This window comes from Loxodonta africana, chromosome 5 (genome assembly GCF_030014295.1).
Source record: "Loxodonta africana isolate mLoxAfr1 chromosome 5, mLoxAfr1.hap2, whole genome shotgun sequence".
Classification (NCBI taxonomy): Eukaryota; Metazoa; Chordata; class Mammalia; order Proboscidea; family Elephantidae; genus Loxodonta; species Loxodonta africana.
The window spans coordinates 161,713,816-161,738,868 of record NC_087346.1 but is presented as its reverse complement, the minus strand read 5'-3'; the positions used below and the strand labels follow the sequence as shown (position 1 = coordinate 161,738,868).

Genomic DNA, 25,053 nt, shown 5'->3' with positions numbered 1-25,053 from the left:
TAAAGGAAGGTGCTGCCCTGTTTTCTTTAGGCTGAGCTCTTGGAGGACCAGTGTGAAGTTTTGTGAATGTCTCTGTACTGAGCCTGGCATGAGGCCTGGCTCGCCTAGATGTCTGCTGATGCTTTCCGTGGCGACTGACTTTTTAAAACACAGACTTTTTAAGACACGGGTGTTCAGAGACGTGGTCTCTGTGTACCTGGCAGTGGACTGACGTCTGTTTTGTTCTTGTGCAGAGCTCGGGCATCGAGACTCTAGTGGAGGAGCTGTGCTCCAGGCTGAGGGACCTGCAGAGTGAGCAAGGTGAGAGCCCCACTGGCTGGGCTGGGCACGCGCGGGACCCCGCCACCGAGGAGTCCCTGCTGAGCACATCTTAGAACCATCAAAAGAAGGAGATCGACAAGGGACCCTGTCTGTGTGTTCAGTCCCGGTTTTCAGCTGTCAGTGGTAGCGGTCCTGTTCCCCAGGGGCGGCCTCCTCCACTCCTGTCCCTGTGGCCTGGAGGCCTCTCACTGTCTGCAAATGGGAGCTCGTCTCTCCCCACCAACACCTACCTCCAAGTGTGTCGATACAGACTCTTACAGTTGGAAAGGAACTTCTGCTTGGTTCTAGGAGTTCGTGGAAAGGCAGACTTGATGAGCTCATGGAGTCATTCTCATTCATGGACCCCCAAAGCTTCTTCCCTGGCTTTTCTGCCAGCCCTAAATCAGACCTACGGCTACAGTGTCAGGATCCAGATTTCCCTTGCCTGTTCATGGCCATTTTGCTGCCCACCAGGCCGTGTGCATGCAGGCGTGTGTCTGCATTTGTGCATGTGAGTGTGTGTGCACACATGTCTGAGTGTGTGTGACTGCGTGTATGAGTACATGTGTGATGTGTCTGTGTGTATGCTTGTGTGTGCGTGTGTCTGTGTATGCTTACGTGGGTGCATATGAGTATGTGCACGTGTCTGGATGTGTGTGCTTGCTTACCTGTGAGTACGAGTGAGCATGTGTGTGCTGTGTGTGCATGCATGTCTGCGTGTATGCTTACCTGTCAGTACGAGTGTGTGCGCTCCGTGTCAGTGAGGAGCCAGGCGACTTGCTTGTGCAGACGCTCACGTGGCTGGGCAGAGGCCCTCTGGCACACTGAACGAAGAAATGGATTTTTATTAAAAAGACAAAGTGGTATAGAGTTCACTTTTTGAGCCACAAAAGCCTATTAGACTTCTGATTGTTACTTGAGAAGCTTTGAAAAACATGGGCGTTAATTAACTAGATATAAGACAAATCTTTCTGAATTTTTGTTTCATAACAGAAGAGAAGATTCACAAGAAGCTGGAGGGGTCCCCCTCCCCGGAGGCAGAAACGTCCCCCACAGCGAGGGATCAGGTGGAAATGTATGTATGACGGTGCGCAGCGGCAGGGCGTGCCTTGTGAGGGCGAGGCTCACAGCTGCGGCACGGCTCGTGGCGCCTGTTGGTCACTCGCTTGTTTCCATGTCTTGTAATTCAGGAAACGCATTGAGCACAGGTGTGCTTACCCCTGAGTGAGACGGTCTATGCAGCAGGCAGGGTGGTGTTTACTGGGCCTGTTCCTGTACTGTCACCTTGGAAATTCAGGCTGTCCTTGGAGGCAGCTGCAACAGAGCATGGTTGTTCTTGTCGTACAAACAAGGAAACTGAGTTCTCACTGCTTACAACCAGGGGAACACAGGCAAACCCCTGCCCTTGCCAAACCTGCCTTCTAAAAGCACCTGTAGTTCATTCTTTATGAATAAAAACCAAGCCAAACCCGCTGCCACCGAGTTGATTCTGCCTCATAGCGACTTCATGGAACAGAGCAGAACTGCCCTATGGGGTCTCCAAGGCTGTAAATCCTTATGGAAGCAGACTGCCACATCTTCCTGCAGAGTCGCTGGTGGGCTCGGACTGCGGACCTTCTGATTTGCAGCCCAGAGCTTTAACCACTGTGCCACCAGGGCTCCTTCTCCATGCATAGTTTGTATTGGAGTCAGCTGTATTACAAGCAGAGTCCCTCACTGTACATGTTATGTGAATCTTCTGAAACTCTGAGGACTAAGCAGACGGTGTTCAGTGGTTTTGCAGCCCTGCACTGCCCGGCGTGGCAGCCGTGTGCTGGTGAGCAGCCAAGCCTCGGCCCGTCCAGGTGGAGACGTGCTGTAAGGAGTGCCGCACACTCACCGATTCCCAGGACTTAGCGTAGAAGATGTAAAACACTACACTCATCATTCTTAAAATGTTGATGACGTGTTGAAACGAACTGTTAGAAATAGTGTTTTTGATACACTGGGTTAAATGTATTACTGGACTTAATTTTTTACTCTTTTTTAATGTTTTTACTCTTAATGTCAGAACTAGAATATTCAAACTGCATAGGAGACTCCCAGGGTTTTCTCTGCTTCTCAGCTCTGTGTATACTGAGGAGGAGAGCCAAGGCTGGTCCCTTGATGCAAGGACCTTAGCCATTGCGTATAGACCTTCACTGTCTCCAGCAGAACGGCATCTCCCTGGTAGCTTCCCAGCCTGACTCTAGATCCCCGTTGGCAGTCTGTCCTGCTCTGAGGCCTTGAGCAGCCAGTGGTTGTCCTGCGCTGCATGCTCAGGTCTGGTGGGTCCAAGCAGACTCCCTCCTGGGAGCACGGTGTGCGCGCCCGATTGCTCACAGCCTCACAGTCGGCATCATTGATTGGCTGCATTTCTGGAGCTTCCTCAAGGCTCGCTGCAGCCCAGTCTGTTCTGGGCCTCACTGGTGTCCTCTTTTCTAAGCACTTGGTATAATCACCCCTGCCACGTCCTAGGGCCTGCTTCACGCTGGGCATTGCACAAGCCTCTTGAGGGCAAATCACGACGACAGTGGCCGTCACTCCAGGTGCTGCTCTTTTTCACATACCAATCCCTTTCGTCCTCACAGCAACTCTGAGGTAGACTGCTATCACCCCATCTGTCGATGGGGACTGTGCCGCAGAAAGGTTAAGCAACTTGCAGAAGGTCACCCAGCTAGTAAGTGGCTGAGCCAGGATTCTGATCTGAGATTCACATGCAGATGTTTCTTACTCAGAAGACTCGATTCTGTCTGCTACGTTTTAGTTGTCATTTTTAATTTCTCAGTGAAAACTTAAACTTTGAAGCCCAAAGCAATCATCTTATTTTCTGGATATTCTCTATCTTGTTTTTAATCTGAGGCTGTAGTGCTTATTACAGTGCTGAGCCTAAAAGCACCTGATACATAGGGCTGTTACAGTAGTATTTTACTCTGTTAGAAGTTATTTAAAAGTTAATAATTTGTGGGTGTTGTAAATGTTGTTGTTAAAATGAGTACCCCATCTGTCTGATTGGTGATGTTGTCTTGCAATACCTGACATGTTTAAGCGCTCACCTTTGAACATTTATTCTGTTTTCTAGGTACTACGAAGCATTTCCACCACTTTCTGAGAAACCAGTTTGCCTGCAAGAAATCATGACCGTGTGGAACAAGTCCAAAGTCTGTTCTCACTCTAGCTCTTCTTCATCATCCACAGCCCCACCAGCCAGCACGGACACGTCCTCTCCCAAGGATGGCCACAGTGAGAGTGAGGCCGCCAGGGAAAGGGGCAGGGGAGCACCCTGCAGCGCACATGAGACGGCCCCAGGCAGGAGTTGGAGCGAGAAGGAGAGCAAGCTCAGCAGCGGCATGCCTGAAGAGCTGCCCGCATCCTACAAGAAGCAGGCCCGGCACAGGCCAGAGGGGAAGGCCCGCCCTCGCTCCTGGTCTTCGGGCTCCAGTGAGGCTGGCTCAAGCTCCAGTGGCACCCAGGGAGAGCCGAGGGTGCCCACCAAGTGTGTCAAAGTGAGGCACAGGGCACGGGAGGCACGAAACAAGAAGGGACGCAGCGGGCAGAGCCGGTTTCCGGCAAAGAGTGGCGAGAAGGCAGAGAGAGGCGTCCGCACTGGGAGCAGCAGCAGCAGCGGTGGGGGTTCCATCAAGCAGCTGTGCAAACGGGGGAAGAGGCCGCTCAAGGAGCCGGGGAGGAGAGACTCTGGTGGCACAGAAGGAAAGGACCTGTGTGTGGAGAGCAGGAGTGACAGGGAGTACAAAGAGGAGCCACTGTGGTATACCGAGCCCATTGCCGAGTACTTCATTCCCTCGAGCAGAAAGAGCAAGCTGGAGACCACGTACCGCCACAGGCCGGAGCTGAGTGCGCTGACGCCGGAAGCCGGCGGGGAGCTGTCAGAAGCAGTGCATGGCCTGTGTGTCAGCAGCAGCACCCACAAAACATACCTCACGGCAGGCACCTTCATCGATGGTCATTTTGTAGAAATGCCTGCAGTTGGTGAGGCTGCTGACCTCCCTGGGACCTCGTTCTGTTCTCCGCCGGAGGACAACAAATACCTGGATGACATTCATCTGTCAGAACTCACACACTTCTATGAAGTGGATATCGATCAATCCATGTTGGATCCTGGTGCCTCAGAAACAGTGCGAGGAGAAAGTCGGATCTTGAACTTGATTCGGCAGAAAGGCAGTGAGAGGACGGGTTTTGAGGCAGAATGTTGCATAGTGTTAGATGGGATGGAGTTGCAAGGGGAGCGTGCAATATGGACAGACCCCGCCAGCGCGGGGGGTGCCGAGGGCCTGCTGCTGCAGGCAGGCGCTGGGAACCTGGCTCAGTTCTGGGACGGCTGCTCGTCCAGCTCTGGCGACGCCGACGCCGAGAGCTTTGGGGGAGACTCTCCCATCCGGCTCTCCCCGCTCTTGGATGGCGCGATGCATAACTCAGACTTGCTGACCGGCAATCACGAGCTCTTTTCAGACGTTCATGAAGGATCTAGTGTCAACTCCTGTTTTTCAGTGTTTGAAGTGCAATGCAGTGATTCTGTTCTACCCTTTTCTTTTGAAACACTCAACTTGGGAAACGAAGATACAGATTTTAGTGGTAATGTGCTTGGGAAAACACAATCTAGATTGCTAATATGGACCAAAAATAGTGCCTTTGAAGAAAACGAACACTGTTCCAATCTTTCAACGAGAACGTGTAGTCCCTGGTCCCATTCAGAAGAGACACGTTCAGACAATGAGACGCTAAGTGTCCAGTTTGAAGAGTCCACGCAGTTTAGTGCAGAGGATATTAATTATGTCGTCCCTAGAGTCTCGTCAAATTACGTAGATGAAGAACTCCTAGATTTTTTGCGAGGTGAAGCTTGCCAGCAAAACAGTAGAACTTTGGGAGAAATTCCTACAGTACTTTTCAAAAAGAAATCTAAATTAGAATCTGTCTGCGGAATTCAGTTAGAACACAAACCGGAAGGCAGAGACTTTGAGACTGCACATGTGTGTGGCGGAGGCAGCCCACCTGGGGACAGCTACCACTCAGGGGCCATGAAGGGTATCTGGACACACGTGGCGGGGGGAAACCCAGTGGCCACGCTGGACACAGAAAAGATGGACGGTGAGCCGTTCTCTGCAGACGTAAATAGCTACTGCTGCTGTCTAGACGCTGAGGCAGAAACCGAAGCCCTCCAGGAAGCCAGCAAGGCCGTGCAGAGGTCGGAGTACCGTCTGTGGGAGGGGCAGAAGGGGGGCCTGGAGAAACGCGCGTTTGTCCCCAGCGAGCCAGCAGAGGTGGACGGGGGTGACTACACAATGCCCTCGAGGCCATGGGATGCGGTCCAGGAGAAGGAGAGTGCCTTCATCCTGGGGGGCGTCTATGGGGAGCTCAAGACCTTCAGCAGTGAGGGGGAGTGGGCCGTGGTGCCGCCTGGCCCCTCCAGGGGCAGCCTGCTGCAGTGTGCCGCCTCTGATGTTGTGACCATTGCTGGCACTGATGTCTTCATGACGCCCGGAAACAGCTTTGCTCCAGGCCACAGGCAGCTGTGGAGGCCCTTGGTGTCCTTTGAACAGAACGACCCTCCCAAGAGCAGGGAGAGTGGGTGGAATAAGGGGTTTTCTTTCATCTTCCATGAAGACTTGCTGGGTGCGTGTGGCAACTTTCCAGTTGAGGACCCTGGGCTGGAGTGTCCATTCTCCTCCTTGGGCCTGAGCAGTCCGCTCTCACAGGTCCTCCACGTCGAGTGCTCCTTTGAGCCCGAAGGGATTGCCTCGTTCAGCCCTGGTTTTAAGCCCAAGTCCATCCTCTGCTCCGACTCAGACGGCGAGGTGTTCCACCCCAGGACGTGCGGCGTCGACAGGACTCAGTACAGGGCCATCCGCATCTCTCCCCGGACCCACTTTCGCCCCATATCAGCATCTGAGCTGTCCCCGGGAGGGGGGAGTGAGTCCGAGTCTGAGTCTGAGAAAGAGGAAGTGAGTATCCCCATCCCTCCTCAGGTGGACGCCTTCCAGGACCCACAGGCGGACCTCAAGCCTCTTGAAGAAGATGCAGAGAAAGAAGGCCATTACTACGGGAAGTCGGAGCTCGAGTCCGGAAAATTCCTCCCCAGGCTAAAAAAGTCTGGGATGGAGAAGAGTGCACAGACATCCCTGGATTCCCAGGAAGAGGCAGCCGGTGTCCTGCCAGCAGGAAAACCGAGTCCGTGTGTGGGGTGCAGCTCGAGCGAGACCCTGCAGATAGGCTTAGGAAGCTCAGAAGCAAATTGCAAAATAATGGCACAGTGCGAAGAAGAAATTAGTCATTTTTGCAGTTGTAAAGCAGGTTGTCAGTTTCCTGCTTGTGAAGATAATCGGGTGTCTTCAGGGGAGCTGGACGAGGTATGCGAACGTGTGTGTTTACATTTGGTTAAGGATGTGGTCAGGCTTCAACCCACCAATAGTAACGTTGGGCGGTGAGAAATAGGTGTATGTCACTGGGAATTGTCTTGTTGTTAGGTGCCATCGAGTCAGTTCCAACTCATAGCGACCGTATGCACAACAGAACGGAACACTGCCCGGCCCTGTGCCATCCTCGCAATCGTTGTCATGCTTGAGCCCGTTGTTGCAGCCACTGTGTCAGTCCATCTCGTTGAGGGTTTTCCTCTTTTTCACTGACCCTCTACTTTACTAAGCATTGATATCCTTCTGCAGGGAGTGGTCACTCCTGATAACATGTTCAAAGTATGTGAGACGAAGTTCCGGCATTCTTGCTTCTAAGGAGTGTTCTCGATGTCTTTCCAAGACAGATTTGTTATTTTGACAGCCCATAATATATTTAATATTCTTCACCAACACCACAATTCATAGGCGTCGGTTCTTCTTTGGTCTTCCTTTTTCATAGTCCAGCTTTTGGACGCACGTGAGGCCATTGAAAACACCATGGCTTGGGTCAGGCGCACCTTAGTCTTCAAGGTGACATCTTTGCTTTTTAACACTTTTAAGAGGTCTTTTGCAGCAGATTTGCCCAGTGCGACGTGTCATTTGATTTCTTGACTGTGGCTTCCATGGGTGTTGATTGTGGATCCAAGTAAAATGAAATCCTTGACAACCTCACTCTTTTTTCTGTTTATCATGACGTTGGTTATTGGTCCAGTTGTGAGGATTTTTGTTTTATGTTGAGGTGTAATCCATACTGAAGGCTGTGGTCTTTGATCTTCATCAGTAAGTGCTTCAAGTCCTCTTCACTTTCAGGAAGCAAGGTTGTGTCATCTGCATAATGCAGATTGTTAATGAGTCTTCCCCAATCCTGGTTCCCTGTTCTTTTTCATATAGTCCATCTTCTTGGATTATTTGCTCAGCATACAGATTGAATAGGTATGGTGAAAAGATACAGCCTTGACACACACCTTTCTTGATTTTAAACCACGCAGTATCCCCTTACTATGGTCGAATGACCACCGCTTGATCTATGTACCCATTACCCATTGCCATCGAGTCGATTCCGACTCATAGCAACTCTATAGGACAGAGTAGAACTGCCTCATAGGGTTCCCAAGGAGCACCTGGTGGATTTGAACTGCTAACCTTTTGGTTAGCAGCTGTAGCTCTTGAAGCCGCTACACCTTCAGGGTCTTGATCTATGTACACATTCATCATAAGCACAGTTAAGTGTTCTGGAATTCCCATTTTTCCCAATCTTATCCATAATTTGTTATGATCCACACAGTCGAATACCTTTTCATAGTCGATAAAACACAGGTAAACCTCCTTCAGGTATTCTCTGCTTTCAGCCAGGATCCATCTGACATCAGCAGTGACATCCCTGGCTCCACGTCCTCTTCTGGATCCGGCCTGAATTCCGGGCAGTTCCCTGTGGATACACTGCTGCAGCTGCTTTTGAATGATCTTCAACAGAATTTTACTGTCGTGTTATATTAATGGTATTGTTCTATGATTTCCACATTCGGTTGGTTCACCTTTCTTTGAAATAAGCATAAATATGGATCTCTTCCAGTTTGTTGGCCGGGTAGCTGTCTTCCAAATTTACTGGCATTGATGAGTGAGCACTTCCAGTGCTGCATCCGTTTGTCGAAACACCTCAGTTGGTGTCCCGTCAGCTCCTGGGCCGTGTTGGTCACCAGTGCCTTCAGTGCAGCTTGGACTTCTCCCTTCAGAACCGTTGGTTCCTGATCATCTGCTTCCTCCTTCAGTGATTGAAAATAGACCATTTCTTTTCTGGTACAGTGACTGTGCGTGTTCCTTCCATCTTTTGACGCTTCCTCTGTTTAATATTTTCCCTGTAGAATCCTTCAGTATTGCAACTTGAGGCTTGAATTTTTTTCAGGTCTTTCGTCTTGAGAAATGCCGAGTGTGTTCTTCCCTTTTGGTTTTCTATCTCCAGGTCTTTGCACGTGTCATTATAACGCTTTACTTTGTTTCCTTAAGTTACCCTTTGAAATCTGTTCAGCTTTTTGACTTCATCATTTCTTCCATTTGGTTTAGCTACTCGACATTGAAGAGCAAGTTTCAGAGTCTCTTCTGACATCCATTTTGGACTTTTCTTTCTTTTCTGTCTTTTTAATGACCTCTTGGTTTCTTCATGTACGGCGTCCTTGATGTTCCACAGCTCGTCTGGTCTTCAGTCATTAGTGTTCAAAGCGTCAAATCTTTTCTTGAGGTGGTCTTTAAATTTAGATGGAATATACTCTAGGTTGTTCTTTGCCTCTTGTGGACTTGTTCTAATTTCCGTCAGCTTCAGCTTGAACTTGCATATGTAATTGATGGTCTGTTCCTCAGTCAGCCTCTGGCCTTGTTCTGACTGATGATATTGAGCTTTTCCATCGTCTCTTTCTACAGATGTAGCCGGTTTGATTCCTGTGTATTCATTCAATTTGGTGAGGTCCACGTGTATTGTCACCATTTATGTTGTTGAAAAATGGTATTTCCAATGAAGTAGTAGTTGGTTTTGCAAAATTCTATCATTTGATGTCCGACATGGTTTCTGTCACCAAAACCATGTTTTCCAACAGCTGATCTTTCTTCTTTGTTTCCAGCTTCACATTCTAGTCGCCAGTAATTATCAATGCATCCTGATTGCATGTTCGATCAATTTCAGACTGCAGAAGTTGGTAAAAATCTTCAATTTCTTCATCTTTGGCCTTAGTGGTTGGTGGGTTAATTTGGATAATAGTCGTATTAACTGGTCTTCCTTGTAGGCCTATGGATATTATCCTATCACTGACAGCGTTGTACTTCCCGATAGATCTTGAAATGTTCTTTTTGATGATTAATGCAACACCATTCCTCTTTGAGTTGTCATTCCCAGCACAGTAGACCGTATGATTGTCTTATTGAGAATGGCCAATACCAGTCCATTTCAACTTACTAAAAGCCTAGGATATCAATGTTTATACATTCCACTTCATTTTTGATGATTTCCAACTTTCATAGATTCATACTTTGTACATTCTAGGTTCCGATTATTAATGGATGTTTGCAGCTGTTTCTTCTCATTTTGAGTCGTGCTGCGTCAGCATATGAAGGTCCCAAAAGCTTGACTCCATCCACGTCATGAAGGGCGACTCTACTTTGAGGAGGCAGCTCTTCCCCAGTCATCTTTAGAGTGCCTCCCAATGTGGGGGGCTCATCTTCCAGCACTATGTCAGGCAGTGTTCCGCTGCTATTCATAAGGTTTTCACTGGCTGATGCTTTTCAGAAGTAGACTGCCGGGTCCTTCTTCCTAGTCGGTCTTAGTCTGGAAGCTCAGCTGAAACCTGTCCACCATGGGTGACCCTGCTGGTATCTGAATACCGGTGGCATAGCTTCCAGCATCACAGCAACACGCCAGGTCCCCAAAGGACAATACACTGATAGATGCATCGGGGGAGTTATCTGAAGTGTCTGAAAATTGATCGTTTTTGAGATTTTACATTTAATAATTAGAAGAGGACTTGATGTTGATAAATTTAAGGTAGACAGTAGACATTCCCTGGGGAGAAACGGCGTCTTTAAATAAATCACAGGATCTTAGATTCTCAGGTTCTGTCTTAATGAACTTGTACTGTGCCTCAGGAAAACCGAGCGTATACACCTTCCTGCTTTCCGAGTTGGTGAGCCAGGGAGTGGCTGTTTCCTCTTCACTGGAGCCTTTACTTTTCAGAAATTGCAGCACAGGGTCGCCTTGAGCACCAGGCCCACCTCACTGCCTTGGAAACATGGATCAGTTTATTAAGATGTGGATTGTACATGTAGGATGTTGCATCCGCGTAGGGTTCTATAAATGCATGGTGGTACGTGTGAAAAATAACCCGCCATCCAGATGCAGGGAAGTGGCCTCTGCGGAGCCTGTGTGGCCGCAGCTGGCCGTGCACACAGTGCTGGCCCCTGAGGCCTGTGAGCTGTGCGTTGAGCCTGTTGGGTGAGTTTTCATTAGTGGGAGTGTCTGTGCCCCTTGAGTGTATTCCTGAGAAGTGTTTTGAGGTTAAACACCTATATGAGAGGTGAAACCTGAGGCCCCGTTGCACACGGGAGTGCAGTTGCCCGTTTGCTGCTGTGGTTGGAGCAGCAGTGCTCAGCTTCCCCTGGGAGCAGCTCAGGGAGAGACAGGTGTAGGGTTCAGAAGTCACGCCGCCGTGGTGGTGCCTCCATCCTCTGTCCGTGCTGGCTCCCCCGCCCCCTTCACACCCTGCTCCACCCCCGCCCTGCATCAGAGGTAATTTTTCCCTTCTCAGTTTTCTTACACTTTTCTCCCCCTTGTGTGTGTGTGTGTGTGTGTGTGTGTGTGTGTTTTCGTGTGTTTCCATTTTTCCCTGCATTATTTACCTGCCTCCTCCCTGCCTGGATTGGCCTTACGTGTCAGAGGCCCTGGGGTGGAGCCGAGTGCTGGGGTTCAGGGAACTCCCTGGCGAAGCTGCTGCGGCCCCAGGTAACCAGAGAACACCTGTGTCAGCCCAGAGGCCCTGAGGGACGGGGCTGGGATCCCCGTGGGGGTCTGAGATCTGAACAGCGGTGTTGTTAGCCTTTGTTTGCATCTTACTGCCCTGGACCTCATCCTTCAGCACCCCTTTTTGGACTCTGTATTTCACCTGGCTCCAGATTGGGAAGAAAGAAAAAGAGGAAGGAAGCAAGATTCTGCACCACATTCCTTGGCCTTCTAGTATGTTGATGTGTTTACGTGTTATCAGAATTCAGGGTTTTCTTGAAAGCTCTGAGGGTCCAGTAAAATTCCCAAGGACATTTTGGGGGTTACTTAGTAGTCTAGGGGTTGGTGGTCCCGCCTGCAGCATGCTCTGATCTCTCCCGTCTGCAGCTACCTTTCAGCTTAGAGCTGCGTGGGCGCTCACTCTGCAGATAACCCCGAGGTCTCGAAAGGGGCGAATGGCCTGAGGTAGCACAGTAGGGCCGGTTGGGACCAGCCCTGCGTTTTCCTGTCTGCCACCGCCTGGTCAGTGTCTGCAAGCTCACAAGAGGGCTCTTGTGCCCCTTTTCCCAGGAGTCTACACAGAGGGCAGCCAGGAGCCCCTTTGTGAAGGCCAGCCATTGCCCATCTGTGCAGTGAGTGAGCCAGCAGACCCAGGAGCGTGGGAGGAGTCGTGTTTTTTCCCACAGTTACACCACAGTTTTGCAAACGTCGCTGTGGCAGGTGCTGCGGGCAGACTAGTCCTGGTCCTTGACTGTGGACAAGTGCCCCATTTCAGTGTAAACAGACTATGGTTCAAAATTCAGGGTTTAGAAGAGAATGGAGATCAGGGAAAAGCCGCTAGTCTGTCTGTGCTGCCTCCCCGACCTGTCAGCACATGGGAGCCGACCCGCGTTCACACACGTCCGCTTGTTTGCTCTTACTTGTGATAAATAAGTGTATGTACGGGTACATGTGTTTTCTGTTTATTGTTGTCACCCATCCTTTTTTCCTGCATTGCACTTACTGTACAACACGCATCATTTTCCTGTCCAGTCCCTCAGCTCTGAAGGAGTCTGGGTAAATGTGGGTTTTGGCAACTGAGTGGGATGAGCACCGGTGCTGTGGGAACTCCCACAGCCTGTGTGAGTTGGCTTCCATGCTTGCCTAAGTACCCACGGCAGACGGAGCAGCCTCAGCAAGGTCAGAGAACGTGTGTGCGCAGGGGTTGTGGGCGTTTTAGTCGCCAGGTACAGTGGAGGTCATGTGGTGTGGTGGAGGCAGGTGTCGTCTGCCCTAGTCACCAGGTACAGTGGAGGTGGGGTGGCGTGGTGGAGGTACCTGCTGTCTGTGCTGGTCACCAGTACAGTGGAGGTGGGGTGATGTGGTAGAGGCAGGGTGCCATCTATGATGATCACCGGGTACAGTGGAGGTGGGGTGACATGCAGGCAGGCAGGGTGCCATCTGTGCTAGTCACCAGGTACAAGTGGAGGTGGGGTGATAGGTAGAGGCAGGGTGCCATCTGTGATGGTCACTGAGTACAGTGGAGGTGGGGTGATGTGCAGGCAGGCAGGGTCCCGTCTGTGCTGGTTACCAGGTACAGTGGAGGTGGGGTGGCGTGGCAGAGGCACGGTGCTGTCTGCCGGTCACCAGGCACAGTGGAGGTGGGGTGGCGTTGTGGAGGCAGGGTGCCACCTCTGTGCTGGTCACCGGGCACAGTGGAGGTGGGGTGACGTGGCAGAGGCAGGGTCCTGTCTGTGCACATGCTGGGAAACATGGGCTCTGTGTTGGCTCTTCGCTGGCTGTTAATGCCCAGAAGTTCAGAAAAGAGCAGGAGATGGCCCATGTCTTCGGGGACCTACAGTCCAGTTCAGGAGAGGTGGCTCATACCACAGATACCGCCAGGGGACTTGGTGAGCAGTGTGGAGCAGGTGCCCAGCCCTGAGGCCACCACACACAGCTCCATGTGGGTTAATGCTGGCTCAGTGGGCAGCTTTGTTCCCCTGCTTGGTTGGGAAGGATATAGGTTCAGGGGCAGAATGACTGCCCACGGTTCTTCCCTAGCCCTGCCCCATCTCTGAGTGAAGGGTAAAGAACAAGGCTTATGGAAGGGTGTCCTATCCTTTTGTGACCCACGTAGCTGGGAGTTGATTGTGGCAAGGGGGAACAGTTGCCAGAGCGAGACTTGGGGAGTCTGACTTGAGCTGGGCCAGGTGCCTCCGTTCACACAGACGTGGGACTTCCTGGTGGGTTCAGCTGAAGGCCTGCCTCTCCTGGGCATGACGTGTTGCTGACAGCACTTCCGGGTCAGCCCTCTTCTCTCTCTCTTCACTGTTCACCAGGTACTGTTCAGGGCCCACTGAGTGCTAGTGTGAGTGACAGGCAGACGGCCCTTCATTCATGGCGCAGCCACTCAGTACACTGAGTAGGTCAGGGCACTCTGGGATGCAGATGAGGAGGAGAGAGGGGTGGTCCAGGGGAGGCCGGCAGTGGCGCTGAGTGGGACGGTGCCCCTGGCTTCAGCTGTGCGTTGTGCTTTATTTTATTTCCATTTTCCTTCATTTTTTTCATTGGTAATTAAAACCAGAAGTTAGTGCATCATGCAGATATTAGGGGAGTGTGAAGCATGTCGAGGTGTAGCCTGAAAGTTGGAGCCAGCTGAATGGAAGGAAGGAAAGAGGCCATGAAGCGTGCATCTCACAGTGGCATCTGAGGGAGCTCCTGCCCGTGACAAGTGACGTTAAGCCTGGTGGGAAGTGCTCCTGCAGATGTTGAGCGTCTGCCATGCACGCCCCAGGCCCTCCTGGTTCCTGCTGACCAAACGCTCTGTGTGCCTGTCCACGTAACCCTGTTCTTCCCAGTACGCCCACCCCCACAGCAAACCATTGCTCCTTAGCATCCCTGCCCTGTCCCCCCCCGCCCACCCACAGAGCGTCAGCAGAGGACTAGGGAACACCGTGTGAGTATACTGCACGCATCACATGCCAGTCACTCCCCAGCCCACCTCAAGCCGGAACAGGTCCCCTCTTCTCAATTCTCTCTGCAGCAGTAGGGAAGGGGCATTCTGGGCGTGGCCTTCCTTGCTCCCCGAGTGGCATTTAATAATTTTCCGAAGGGTGGGTCCTCGGAGAGAGGCGAGGTCTTTTTGGGGGATTGTCAGGGCTGTGAGTCAAGGGCCAGGGGCTGCTGGTCACTCGAGCCTGTGCCGGCCTCGCAGGCTGCTGGCAGGCTGGCGTCAAGCCTAGCCTTGCCGTCTCCATGGCCTGGCGTCTCTTGCCAACCGTCCACACTGATTCTCCTTGTTCGGGTAAGCCTCTGGGGAAGATGGGCAGACAGTACAGTTCTCCTTCAGTCTTTAACTTTAGAGTATTTCTGCAAAGTTATGTGGAAATGGGAGTCTGAAGTGGGTTTCCCATTTAGTGGCATAATAAAAAAAATTGCATTCCTGAATGACCACGTTTTAGACCCATAAAGTAATGTACAGTTTAATGTGTAAAAAATCCTGTTAGGGACTGGGAAAAAGTTTTCAGCTATGACATTTCCGATTAGCGTCTGATCTCTAAGATCTGTGTGATACTGCAGAAACTGAACTACAAAAGGACAAATAACCCGATTAAAAAATGGGCAAGGATATGAACAGGCACCTCACTAAAGAAGACATTCAGGGAGCTAACACATACATGAGGAAATGCGCACGATCATTAGCCATTAGAGAAATGCAAATCAGAACTACAATGAGATTCCGTCTTACTCCAGCAAGGCTGGCATTAATCCAAAAAACACAAAATAATGTTGGAGAGGTTGTGGAGAGACTGGAACACTTAGACGCTGCTGGTGGGATTGTATAATGGTACAACCACTTCAGAAACTGATTTGGCGCTTCCTTAAAAAGCTAGAAATAGAACTGCCATACGATCCAGCAGTCCCACTCCTTGGAATATATCCTAGAGAAGAGCCTTTACGCGAACAGATATATGCACACCCATGTTCATTGCAGCACTGTTTACGATAGCAAAAAGATGTAAGCAACCAAGGTGCCCATCAACGGATGAATGGGTGAATAAATTATGGTATATTCACACAATGGGATACTACACATCGATAAAGAATAGTGATGAATCTGTGAAACATTTCATAACATGGAGGAATCTGGAAGACATTATGCTGAATGAAGTCAGTTGCAAAAGGACAAATACGGTGTGAGAGCACTATTATAAGAACTCAAGAAATAGTTTAAACAGAGAAGAAAATATTCTTTGATGGTTATGAGAGTGGGGATGGAGGGAGGGAAAGGGGTTTTCGTTAATTAGACAGTAGACAAAAACTGTTTTAGCTGGAGGGAAAGACAATACAGGAGAGGTCAGCACAACTGGACTAAACCAAAAGCAGAGAAGTTTCCTGAATAAACAATGCTTCGAAGACCAGTGTAGCAGGGGTAGGGGTTTCGGGATCATTGTTTCAGGGGACATCTAAGTCAATTGGCATAATAAAATCTATTAAGATAACATGCTGTATCCCACTTTTGAGAGTGGCATCTGGGGTCTTAAATGCTAGCAAGTGGCCATCTAAGATGCATCAATTAGTCTCAACCCACCTGGAGCAAAGGAGAAAGAAGGACACCAAAGACACAAGGTAATCATGAGCCCAGGAGACAGAAGGGGCACATAAGCCAGAGACTACATCAGCCTGAGACCAGAAGAACTAGGTGGTACTCGGCTACAACCGATGACTGCCCTGACAGGGAACACAACAGAGAACCCCTGAGGGAGCAGGAGAGTGGTGGGGTGCAGACCCCAAATTCCCGTAAAAAGACTAGACTTAATGGTCTGACTAAGACTAGAAGGACTCCAGAGGTCATGGTCCCCAGACCTTCTGTTAGCCCAAGACTGGAACCATTCCCAAAGCCAGCTCTTCAGACAGGGATTGGACTGACCTATAAGATAGAAAATGATACTGATGAGGAGTGAACTTCTTGACTCAAGTAGACACATGAGACTGTGGGCAGCTTCTGTCTGGAGGGGAGATGAGAAGGCAGAGGGGACAGGAGCTGGCTGAATGGACATGGGAATACAGGGTGGAGAGGAGAAGTGCGCTGTCTCATTAGGGGGAGGGCAACTAGGGGTATGTAGCAAGGTCTATATAAGTTTTTGTGTTAGAGACTGACTTGATTTGTAAACTTAAAGTACAATAAAAACTAAAGAAGAAAAGATCCTGTTAGGGAATTGACGGTCACTAGTTGCCAGAACAATTCAGGTTTTAAACTTGAACACAGGAAGAAATGTCTTCTAAAGAAGCAAGGCGTGTGTGGTGTTGAGAGGCTGCCGTGGAGCAGACTGCTGAGTGTGGGTAGGGGCTGGGGCCACCGTAGCCTGGTGGAGGTGTGCAAAGGGGCTGCCCTGACCCCAGTCCAGGGAACACACCTACAACCACACGTGACCACCAGTGTGTGTCCGTGGGGACACATTAAGGCAGCATGGTTCTGTTGGGGTCCCTGCTGTGAGCGGAGGGCGGCCCTGTATTCACACGTGTCACCTTGAGCCTGTGGGCCTGTGCTGGGTGACCCACGCGAGTGTTACCCCGAGGCGTCACCTCATCCTTCCACTCCCCCAGGCTGCTCTTTCCTCTTCTAATCTCACAGAATTCTGTTATATTTGTCTCATGTGTGTCGTATGTGGGTGGTAACTTCACCTGTGAGAACGTCTTTCTCTTCCCTGCTTCTCCTCCTGCCTGAGCCCTAGAGGTAGCACCCCAGAGCCCCCACACCACAGACCTCTCGTCTCTCTGGACGTTGGAAATCTAGCATTTCCATCACCTGGCAGGTTTCTTATTATAGTTTTTGCCTTGTAAGGATGGTGTTTTTTGTTCATTTGTTTTTAACATTTTCATTCCAATTCCAGTGTAAGTACTTTTCAGGGACACTTCCTTTGTGCTCTGAGCACGTAAAGTTTTTTAATTCACCTTACCCGGAACAGCGAAAAAACGCGTTAGCTTAAAGTCCTGTTTTGTAGTATGTAATTCATAGTGGTTGGATGCTCACCTTGGTCACCTGTTAACCCTCCCTGTGTTTGCTTTAATCCAGTTTCCTGTGTTGAACGCGGACGTGCAGGGAACGAGGAGACATCAGGAGAAGCCGACCTGGTGGGGAAAAGCCCTGTTCTCTCCTCTCTTTCCTGCGTCCGAGTGTGAAGGTAAGGACACCACATTGGTCCACTCATTCAGTCACTCGCTCACTCATTCGTTCATTCTCATGAAGAGCAATGATCGTCCTGCTGGGAGTAGCAGTCTAGGAAGAATTTACTGAGAGGTTTCCGTGTGGCTGGCACAGTGTCATGTCTGGGGACCCAGAGGAACATGGGCTGAACCTGGCCAGGGAGGGGGAAGGCAGGTGTGAAAGACATGAAAGCTGGGCTTAAGTGAGGGCGGGACCAAGAGGGTAGGGCAGGGGAGGGGCTTCTCAGAAGAGTGTCCTCAGCCAAGGGAGACGGGCTCACTGACTCGGCTACAGGTGGCTGAGGCTGGAAAGGAACCGGGGGCCTGGGCCGTGTGTCGCAGAGGGTACTGTGAGACGGGCAGCCTGGGCAGAGCGAGGGCAGCCTGGGCAGTCGGTGCTGCGTGGCTGAGCTGTGACTCGCTAGTCCTCGTCATCGTTCCCTTCACAAACCTTCACAAAACCCTGTGAGGCGCCACCCCTGGTTTTCAGGTGAGGAAGCAAAACCTTGACTTTAGTCATTTGCCCCAAATCACGCAGTAGCAGGTGAGCTGGGGTGTGAGTGAGGTTGTCTGTCTGTCCATCTTCTTCGTGGTCTACAGCAGGTGCCTGCCAGGCATGGATGGACGCCTGGTGACAGCAGCTCTGATGTCGCCGTCCGGGCTGCTCAGTTTGGGTTGGGGACACAGTTAGAGGGAGTGCCAGACGGCCGTGCCATGTGCCCATGGGCTGTGCAGCTGAGAGCCACCTGGGGCCACGGGGCCAGGCATCGGTAAACCCGGTAAGACTTTCAGACATCGAGTTCATGCTCGCTGTGTTGAAGGTACTCTTGATTGGCACCTGGCACTAGTTAGGAATCCTGCCCCTGGCCCAGATCCCTGTAACCTGCATAGCCCGTGGTGGGAGGTGCAGAAAGAGCCCCGCGAACCAGTCTTTGAGCTAAGTCCCCACATGGCGGCCTTTGCAGTGATGTCCTGAAGCATCATTTCTGAGCTGACAGGTTGGGGCGTCTGGTCTCAGGAGAAGGTCAGCCGAGAAACAAGAATCCAGATGCCATCTCCCAGAGCCCACGGGAGTCGGGTGGCACTACCGGCACTGGGCCATGGGGTCTGCTTCCTTTACCTGAGTAGTGAGGCCAAGGTAGCACCCTTCACGGGTGGTTGTGGAGACAGCAGCCAGTGGCCTGTCAGAATTGGACATGGGAGCTGTGCTCACAGTCCTTCCCAAGCCTGGCCTGGCACCCGTGCAGGATCCCAGAGCGTGAGGAGGCACAGGCTTGACCTCAGCTTGTGAGCATAGCTTGTGAAGGAAGCCACTGTGGGTCCCCGCCTGCCTCACCTGGGATAAGTAGTAACCTGGCAGGGGCTGGTGGAGGGAGTGACCACTGGGAGAGATGAACAGAGGTCTCCCCGGCCTCAGTGGGGCAGATCGTCCTCCCAGCTGAGCCCCCAGCCCACAGCTCTGGCCTGTCCTCGTCAGCTGAGCCCACAGCTCTGGCCTGTCACGGTCAGGTGAGATCCCAGTGCACAACTCTGGCCTGTCCTGGTCAGGTGAGACCCCAGTCCACAGCTCTGGCCTGTCCTGGTCAGCTGAGCCCCCAGCCCACAACTCTGGCCTGTCCTGGTCAGCTGAGCTTGCAGCTCTGGCCTATCACGGTCAGGTGAAACCCCAGTCCACAGCTCTGGCCTGTCATGGTCAGGTGAGACCCCAGTCCACAGCTCTGGCCTGTCCTGGTCAGCTGAGCCCACAGCTCTGGCCTGTCACGGTCAGGTGAGACCCCAGTCCACAGCTCTGGCCTGTCCTGGTCAGGTGAGCCCCCAGCCCACAACTCTGGCCTGTCCTGGTCAGCTGAGCCCGCAGCTCTGGCCTGTCACGGTCAGGTGAAACCCCAGTCCACAGCTCTGGCCTGTCCTGGTCAGGTGAGACCCCAGTCCACAGCTCTGGCCTGTCCTGGTCAGCCAAGCCCCCAGTCCACAGCTCTGGCTTGTCCTGGTCAGCTGAGCTTGCAGCTCTGGCCTGTATGGTCAGCTGAGATGCCAGTCGACTGCTCTGGCCTCTTGTGGTCATAGCAGGTGTTTTGAGTGCCCCTTCCCCCCTCTAGCACAGAACCCTGAGGGCAGGGCTGATACCCCCTAAGACAAAGAGCTGGGGCTCAGAGGTTATATAGTTTGTCTCAAGTTACATCTCAAGTACAGTATTTTTCACAGTGCACCTGCACACAACATACGGCATAGCTCACTTATGAAAGTAGTGGGGGGGGGGGTTGGCGTGTTTGGCAAAAATGCGTTATTTGTGTAAAAATGTGATAAATAGCAGAGCAAGGAATTGAACTCAAGTCTGTCCACTCCCAGAGCTGGGCCTAGTGCACAGCAAGGAAAAGGGACAGCTGTGATGCTTCCTCAGTTGTGTCCAGCAGAGCAGGCTCAGCTGCCATTGCTTCCTGTTGCGTTCACTGAGCGCCGGCCTTGTCCCATCTGTCACCTGGCCCATCAGCTCATCAAGCCCTCAGGGTGCCTGTATTAGGTAGGGGCAGGGGTGGCACCCGCTTTGAGGAAAAAGCCACTCAAAGAAGTGAAGCAGCCGTACGAGCCAGCCCTCATGCCGGCCACCTAGGACCTCTTCTTGACTTCCCGCCGCCCGCTGTTCTCAGGCCCGGCTGTGCCCGAGAGTGGCTTCGGGGCCTTTTTCGGTAGCCTTGCCTTAGAGCGGCACAGGCAGGCTGTGGTGGGTCTGGGCTCCTGCCCTGTGCTCTTGGGCACCCTGGGCTGAGGATTTTCAGCTGCTTCCACTCTCGACTCAGCCCCATCTGCTCTGTGGGCACTCACCCAGCCAAAACGGCCCCCCTTCTTGTCCCTGCTCAACAGCACAGTGTGCGGTGTGGCTTGCCTTAGAGTTGAGGAAGGACAGGCACAGTTTTCTCTCTTTGTGAGGGACTCCCTATTTGTGTATACCCACAAATGTCAGCTCTTGTGGGCGTGGCCTGTCACACGGCAGTGTGAACACCTGGTCTGTGCACAGTGTCAGCTCTTGTGGACATGTCTGTCACACTGCAATGTGAACACCTGGTCTGCACAGTGTCGGCTCTGTGGGCGTGGCCTGTCACTGCAGTGTCAACACCTGGTCTGCACGGTGTCGGCTCTGTGGGCGTGGCCTGTCACTGCAGCGTCAACACCTGGTCTGCACGGTGTCGGCTCTGTGGGCGTGGCCTGTCACTGCAGCGTCAACACCTGGTCTGCACGGTGTCGGCTCTGTGGGCGTGGCCTGTCACTGCAGCGTCAACACCTGGTCTGCACGGTGTCGGCTCTGTGGGCGTGGCCTGTCACTGCAGCGTCAACACCTGGTCTGCACGGTGTCGGCTCTGTGGGCGTGGCCTGTCACTGCAGCGTCAACACCTGGTCTGCACGGTGTCGGCTCTGTGGGCGTGGCCTGTCACTGCAGCGTCAACACCTGGTCTGCACCGTGTCGGCTCTGTGGGCGTGGCCTGTCACTGCAGCGTCAACACCTGGTCTGCACGGTGTCGGCTCTGTGGGCGTGGCCTGTCACTGCAGCGTCAACACCTGGTCTGCACGGTGTCGGCTCTGTGGGCGTGGCCTGTCACTGCAGCGTCAACACCTGGTCTGCACGGTGTCGGCTCTGTGGGCGTGGCCTGTCACTGCAGTGTCAACACCTGGTCTGCACAGTGTCAGCTGTGGGCGTGGCCTGTCACTGCAGTGTCAACACCTGGTCTGCTGAGTGGGCATCTTGTGGGGTTACGGGTGAAGGGCTGTGCTTCTTTGTTTTTTAAAAACAGATAAAAAGTCTGTTGCAGGGCTCTCCGAGCTGGCATGTACCTGGCTGTGACACACGGCTTCCCACTGTCAGTGATCCCTTCATTTCTGAGGGCCGGGGGTTGATGGATAGAGTCTTTCAGAGAGAATGAGACACAGATGTTTGCTTCAAAGCTGTGTCATAATGGACTTTCCCTCCCTCTCTTATTTTCTCTGTTCATGATGATTAAGAGTGTTACACGAATGCCAAGGGAGAGAACGGTCTAGAAGAATACCCAGATATTAAAGACATGCCCAGCGACGAGCACCTGCTGGACTTCAATAGGGTGAGTGGTCTGTCCTCCTTCATGTGCTGAATGGCCCCTAGCCCTTGATACTCAAAAATGCCAGTGCATCCGTCCCCTCCTGTGGCTCCCCAGTTCTGGGCATGTTCTCTTTCCCACGTTCCATGGAAACTTTCTGGATGACCTCCCCCTTCAAGCTGCTGCTAGAGGAGAGCTCTGTATGTGGGCTGGGGCTCCTTCACTTCCCTTGGACCTGCAGGTTGGGCCTTGTTCTGCGCCCCCTGCCCCTGCGCCCTTGCTGCTCCTCCCCGGGGCCGTGTCCCCTCCCCTGCTGCCCTTCCCTGGTGCCTGCCCCCCTGCTGCCCCGCCCCCGTGCCTGCCCCCCTGCTGTCCTGCCCAGGAGAGGCTGCCCCCCTGCTGTCCTGCCCAGGAGAGGCTGCCAGGCTTATTCACATCCTGGGGTGCTGATACCCATGTACTGATGCCGAGACACAGCACCTGGTGGACCCCAGCTGGACCCCAGCAGGCACCTGTCTCAGTCAGTGGTACCTGTTGCCCACCTACAGCCCCATGCCCGTAGGTTGGCATCCATCCTCATGGGCAGCGTGATCTTTGGGTCTTCTCCTTCCACCACCCTCCCCCGACCCCAGTCTCCTCTCCACAAGGGCTGGCCCTATAGTATCTCCTTCTGTGATCCTCCTGTGGCCGAGAGAGAGCCCTGCTGCTGCTCCCCTCCCAGCACAGACTGCAGGTGCACACAGGGACTTGGAGAGAGATGTGTGTCTCAGGGCCATGCTCCCTGAGTGCAGACCCTGCTGGGTGGGCAGCTGTGGGATCCAGGACCTACACCCTTGACCACAAGGTCCTCTCACGGTTGTGCTGCTGTAGAACCTACACCCCTGCTGGGCCTGCATGCTGGGCTCGTCTGCCCCTGGCCTGGGTCCGTCTATGATGCCTTCGCCTAGCTTGTTTTTGGGTGCCATCAAGTCAATTCCGATTCATGGTGACCCTGTAGGACAGAGTGGAACTGCTTGTAGGGTTTTCTTGGCTGTAGTCTTTCCCAGAGCAGATCACTAGGCCTTTCTCCCACAGAGCTGCTGGATAGGTTCAAGGTGCCAAGTTTTTAGTTAGCAGCCAAGCACTTAACCTCTGTGCCACCAGGGCTCCTTTGGTGTGGAGTCACCCCACACAACAAATGTGTTCTCGGAAGCACTGAGCCGGGGACCCAATCCAGGACAGAAGGGTTGGCTAATGGTCTTGTACTCACACAAGCTCCTCAGCCTCTGGGGTGTGGCTGGGGCGCTCTCCCTCCCCATTTGTCCCTGCAACCAGAAACTTTGCTCCTAGGAACCGAGCCACAGGAGGGTACAGCCAGTCTGCTCTGCCCTGCCCGGCCCCCTCGACCGCCACTCAGATTCATTGAAAGTGAAAGCAGTATTTTTCCCAACCCTACCACAGCCAGTGTCCTCCAAGAGACTGAGCATGTAGAATTGGGGTGGGGTCCCTCCCGACGGGGCAGGTGGTCTTGCTTTGCTGAGACAGCGAGGCTGCGTCTCTGTGGCTCTCCACAGGAGACCAGCCCCGCTGTTGGTCTGTGTGAAGTCTCACAGAGCTGTTCCTGACCTGTCAGGGGTTGTCTCTTCTGCCCCAGGTGTCCTCAGTGTACGAAGCCAGGTGCACCGGGGAGAGGCTCTCGGGAGCACAGGCACACAGCTTCCGCAGAAAGGTGGGCTCCGGCACCAGCTCGGCCGCGGACGACACCGGCTCCCAGGACAGCGGCTCGGAGGGCGGGGGCGGATGGGCGGGCCCCGGCGAAGAGGAGCTCTTTTCTCGAACTCATCTCTGAACCTGCGAGTAGTGCACGTGGTGTTCTGAAAACCATGCGTGAAGGGAAATTACCTTTTGTGAGACCTGTTATCTAGAGCAGCACTTAGGTTTCTTCTTGGAGTCACTGGTCCCCATCAGTAATTCTCTTTCTCTTCTTGCTTGTTTTAGAGTTGAGGACAGCTATCCTGTTGAAGATTTTTTTCAAGCTGTTAATTCTTGGCTATTTGAAGTAGACTAGACTGTGTTGTCCGCTCCGGAGTGGGTGTGCATGTGCTTGTCTTAGGAGCATCGCTGCTTTCCGCATCTGCAGCTCTCTGCCTCTTAGCCCGCGGCGGCCGCGGCGGCCACTCCTGCTGTTCAAGACTCACTGTGCTGCGGAACACGCAGGCTCTGTTCTCGGGGCCGGGCCTCGGGGACTGTGGGGCTCGTCCACGGTCTCCGTCCAGCCAGCTCTCATGTACATTGGATGCGGGAGCCACGGCGTATGCTTTGGAGACTTACTGCTGCTGCGTTTTCTCTTGTAGGGTTTCCCCTAAAGTATCGTGGATGATACGTGGCTTGTGACTTTCTCGCTCCCTGAAGAAGCCAAGGATGGGCTGTGGGGCAGTGCGTGCAGCAGAGTGGAGAGGGGGCCGCTGCCCCAAAGCCCCCCTTGGGGGTGGTGATTTGAGCAGTACATGCTGAGGACCTTGATTGCGAATTATTTTTTTCTTGTGACCCCCAGACTCGTGACTGGAAGTGTCTGACGCGCAGTGCTCACCACCCTCAGCCCTTCTGGCTGCTGCAGCCGCCGCGCTTGCGGCCCTGACAGTCTCTCTCGTGTCTCGTTTTGTGTTAGAGAGAGTGAGTGAGTTCTGCGTGTGGTGGGGGGCTGGGTGGGTGGCCCGTGACTGTGCGTGCGTGTGTGTGTGTGAGGCCATGCAGACGGGCTTCCAGCTCCTGGGTGCGCTTCACGACACGGGGCAGCAGGGTGGAGCTGGGGTGTATTTGCGAAACCTAGACATTTTAGCTTGTTTTCCTGTTGTAACAACTCGTCTGAGACCCCCTGCTCTGTGAGGCCGACTGAGGGTGGCAGTGACGACAGGAAGTCAGTTTGGACCTGACAGCGTCACATGGCCTCTGGTGGGCCGTGGGCGTGTGGCGCAGTCCGCCAGCTGGGAGCCGGCTGGCCCGAGATGGACCATCTGCTGCGAGCATGGGACTTTGTTGCCCTTCCTTCACTGACGACACAGAAAATGGCAACAGAGGCTATGGCGTTGTGGGGTCCTGGGCAGGGCCCCTCCGCACGTGAGGGGCTGCTTCTATGCAGCACATCTTTCGACACTTTAAAGTGGGCTGTGTGTGTGTGTGTGTGTGTGTGCGCGCGTGCGCGCGTGCGTGCACGTGTGCGTGCAAGGTTTTGTGTTGCTGTTATTTATTTACAGATTTCAGATAAGTTCTATGTATTTTTCTTTCTTCTGGAGCTTCCTAAAAATTGACTAGCATCTGCACTGAAATATAATTTAACAGCAAAGCAAAAAAGAATCGGGAGTGTGAGTCCCCAAAGTCACTGCAGTGACTCTGTCCTGGAAACCATTGCTTGTGTAGCAGAGACCAAAACTCAACGCAGACCGGCCTTCAGCACAGAGAGGCTCCGGGGCCGGGCAGCCTCCTCCCTGGGGGTGGGCTGTGGGGTCTGCACCTCCCACGAGAGCTGGGGGGGATCTGCGACTCCCACGGGAGCTGGGAGGTCTCCACCTCCCTGGGGGGTGGGGGGTCTGCGCCTCTCCGGGGGTGGGGGTAAGCG

The 25,053-nt window shown here is 52.9% G+C and overlaps 1 protein-coding gene across 12 annotated transcripts in view; it reads left to right on the top strand.

Moving 5' to 3' along the window:
• Nucleotides 1–25,053, top strand: part of KIAA0232 (KIAA0232 ortholog) — a 104,634-nt gene that overhangs the window by 78,496 nt on the left and 1,085 nt on the right. For 6 of the 12 annotated variants that reach the window (XM_064286217.1, XM_064286218.1, XM_064286219.1 and 3 more), the window contains 6 exons: nucleotides 234–300; nucleotides 1,294–1,375; nucleotides 3,401–6,683; nucleotides 17,261–17,369; nucleotides 21,388–21,482; nucleotides 23,092–24,992. In XM_064286217.1, the coding sequence (XP_064142287.1) occupies nucleotides 234–300; nucleotides 1,294–1,375; nucleotides 3,401–6,683; nucleotides 17,261–17,369; nucleotides 21,388–21,482; nucleotides 23,092–23,286 (3,831 nt within the window). In that variant the 3' untranslated portion in view covers nucleotides 23,287–24,992. Of the gene's footprint in view, nucleotides 1–233; nucleotides 301–1,293; nucleotides 1,376–3,400; nucleotides 6,684–9,756; nucleotides 11,440–17,260; nucleotides 17,370–21,387; nucleotides 21,483–23,091; nucleotides 24,993–25,053 lie in introns of those variants that run through there. The other 6 variants (XM_064286220.1, XM_064286223.1, XM_064286222.1 and 3 more) reach the window with 6 other exon arrangements.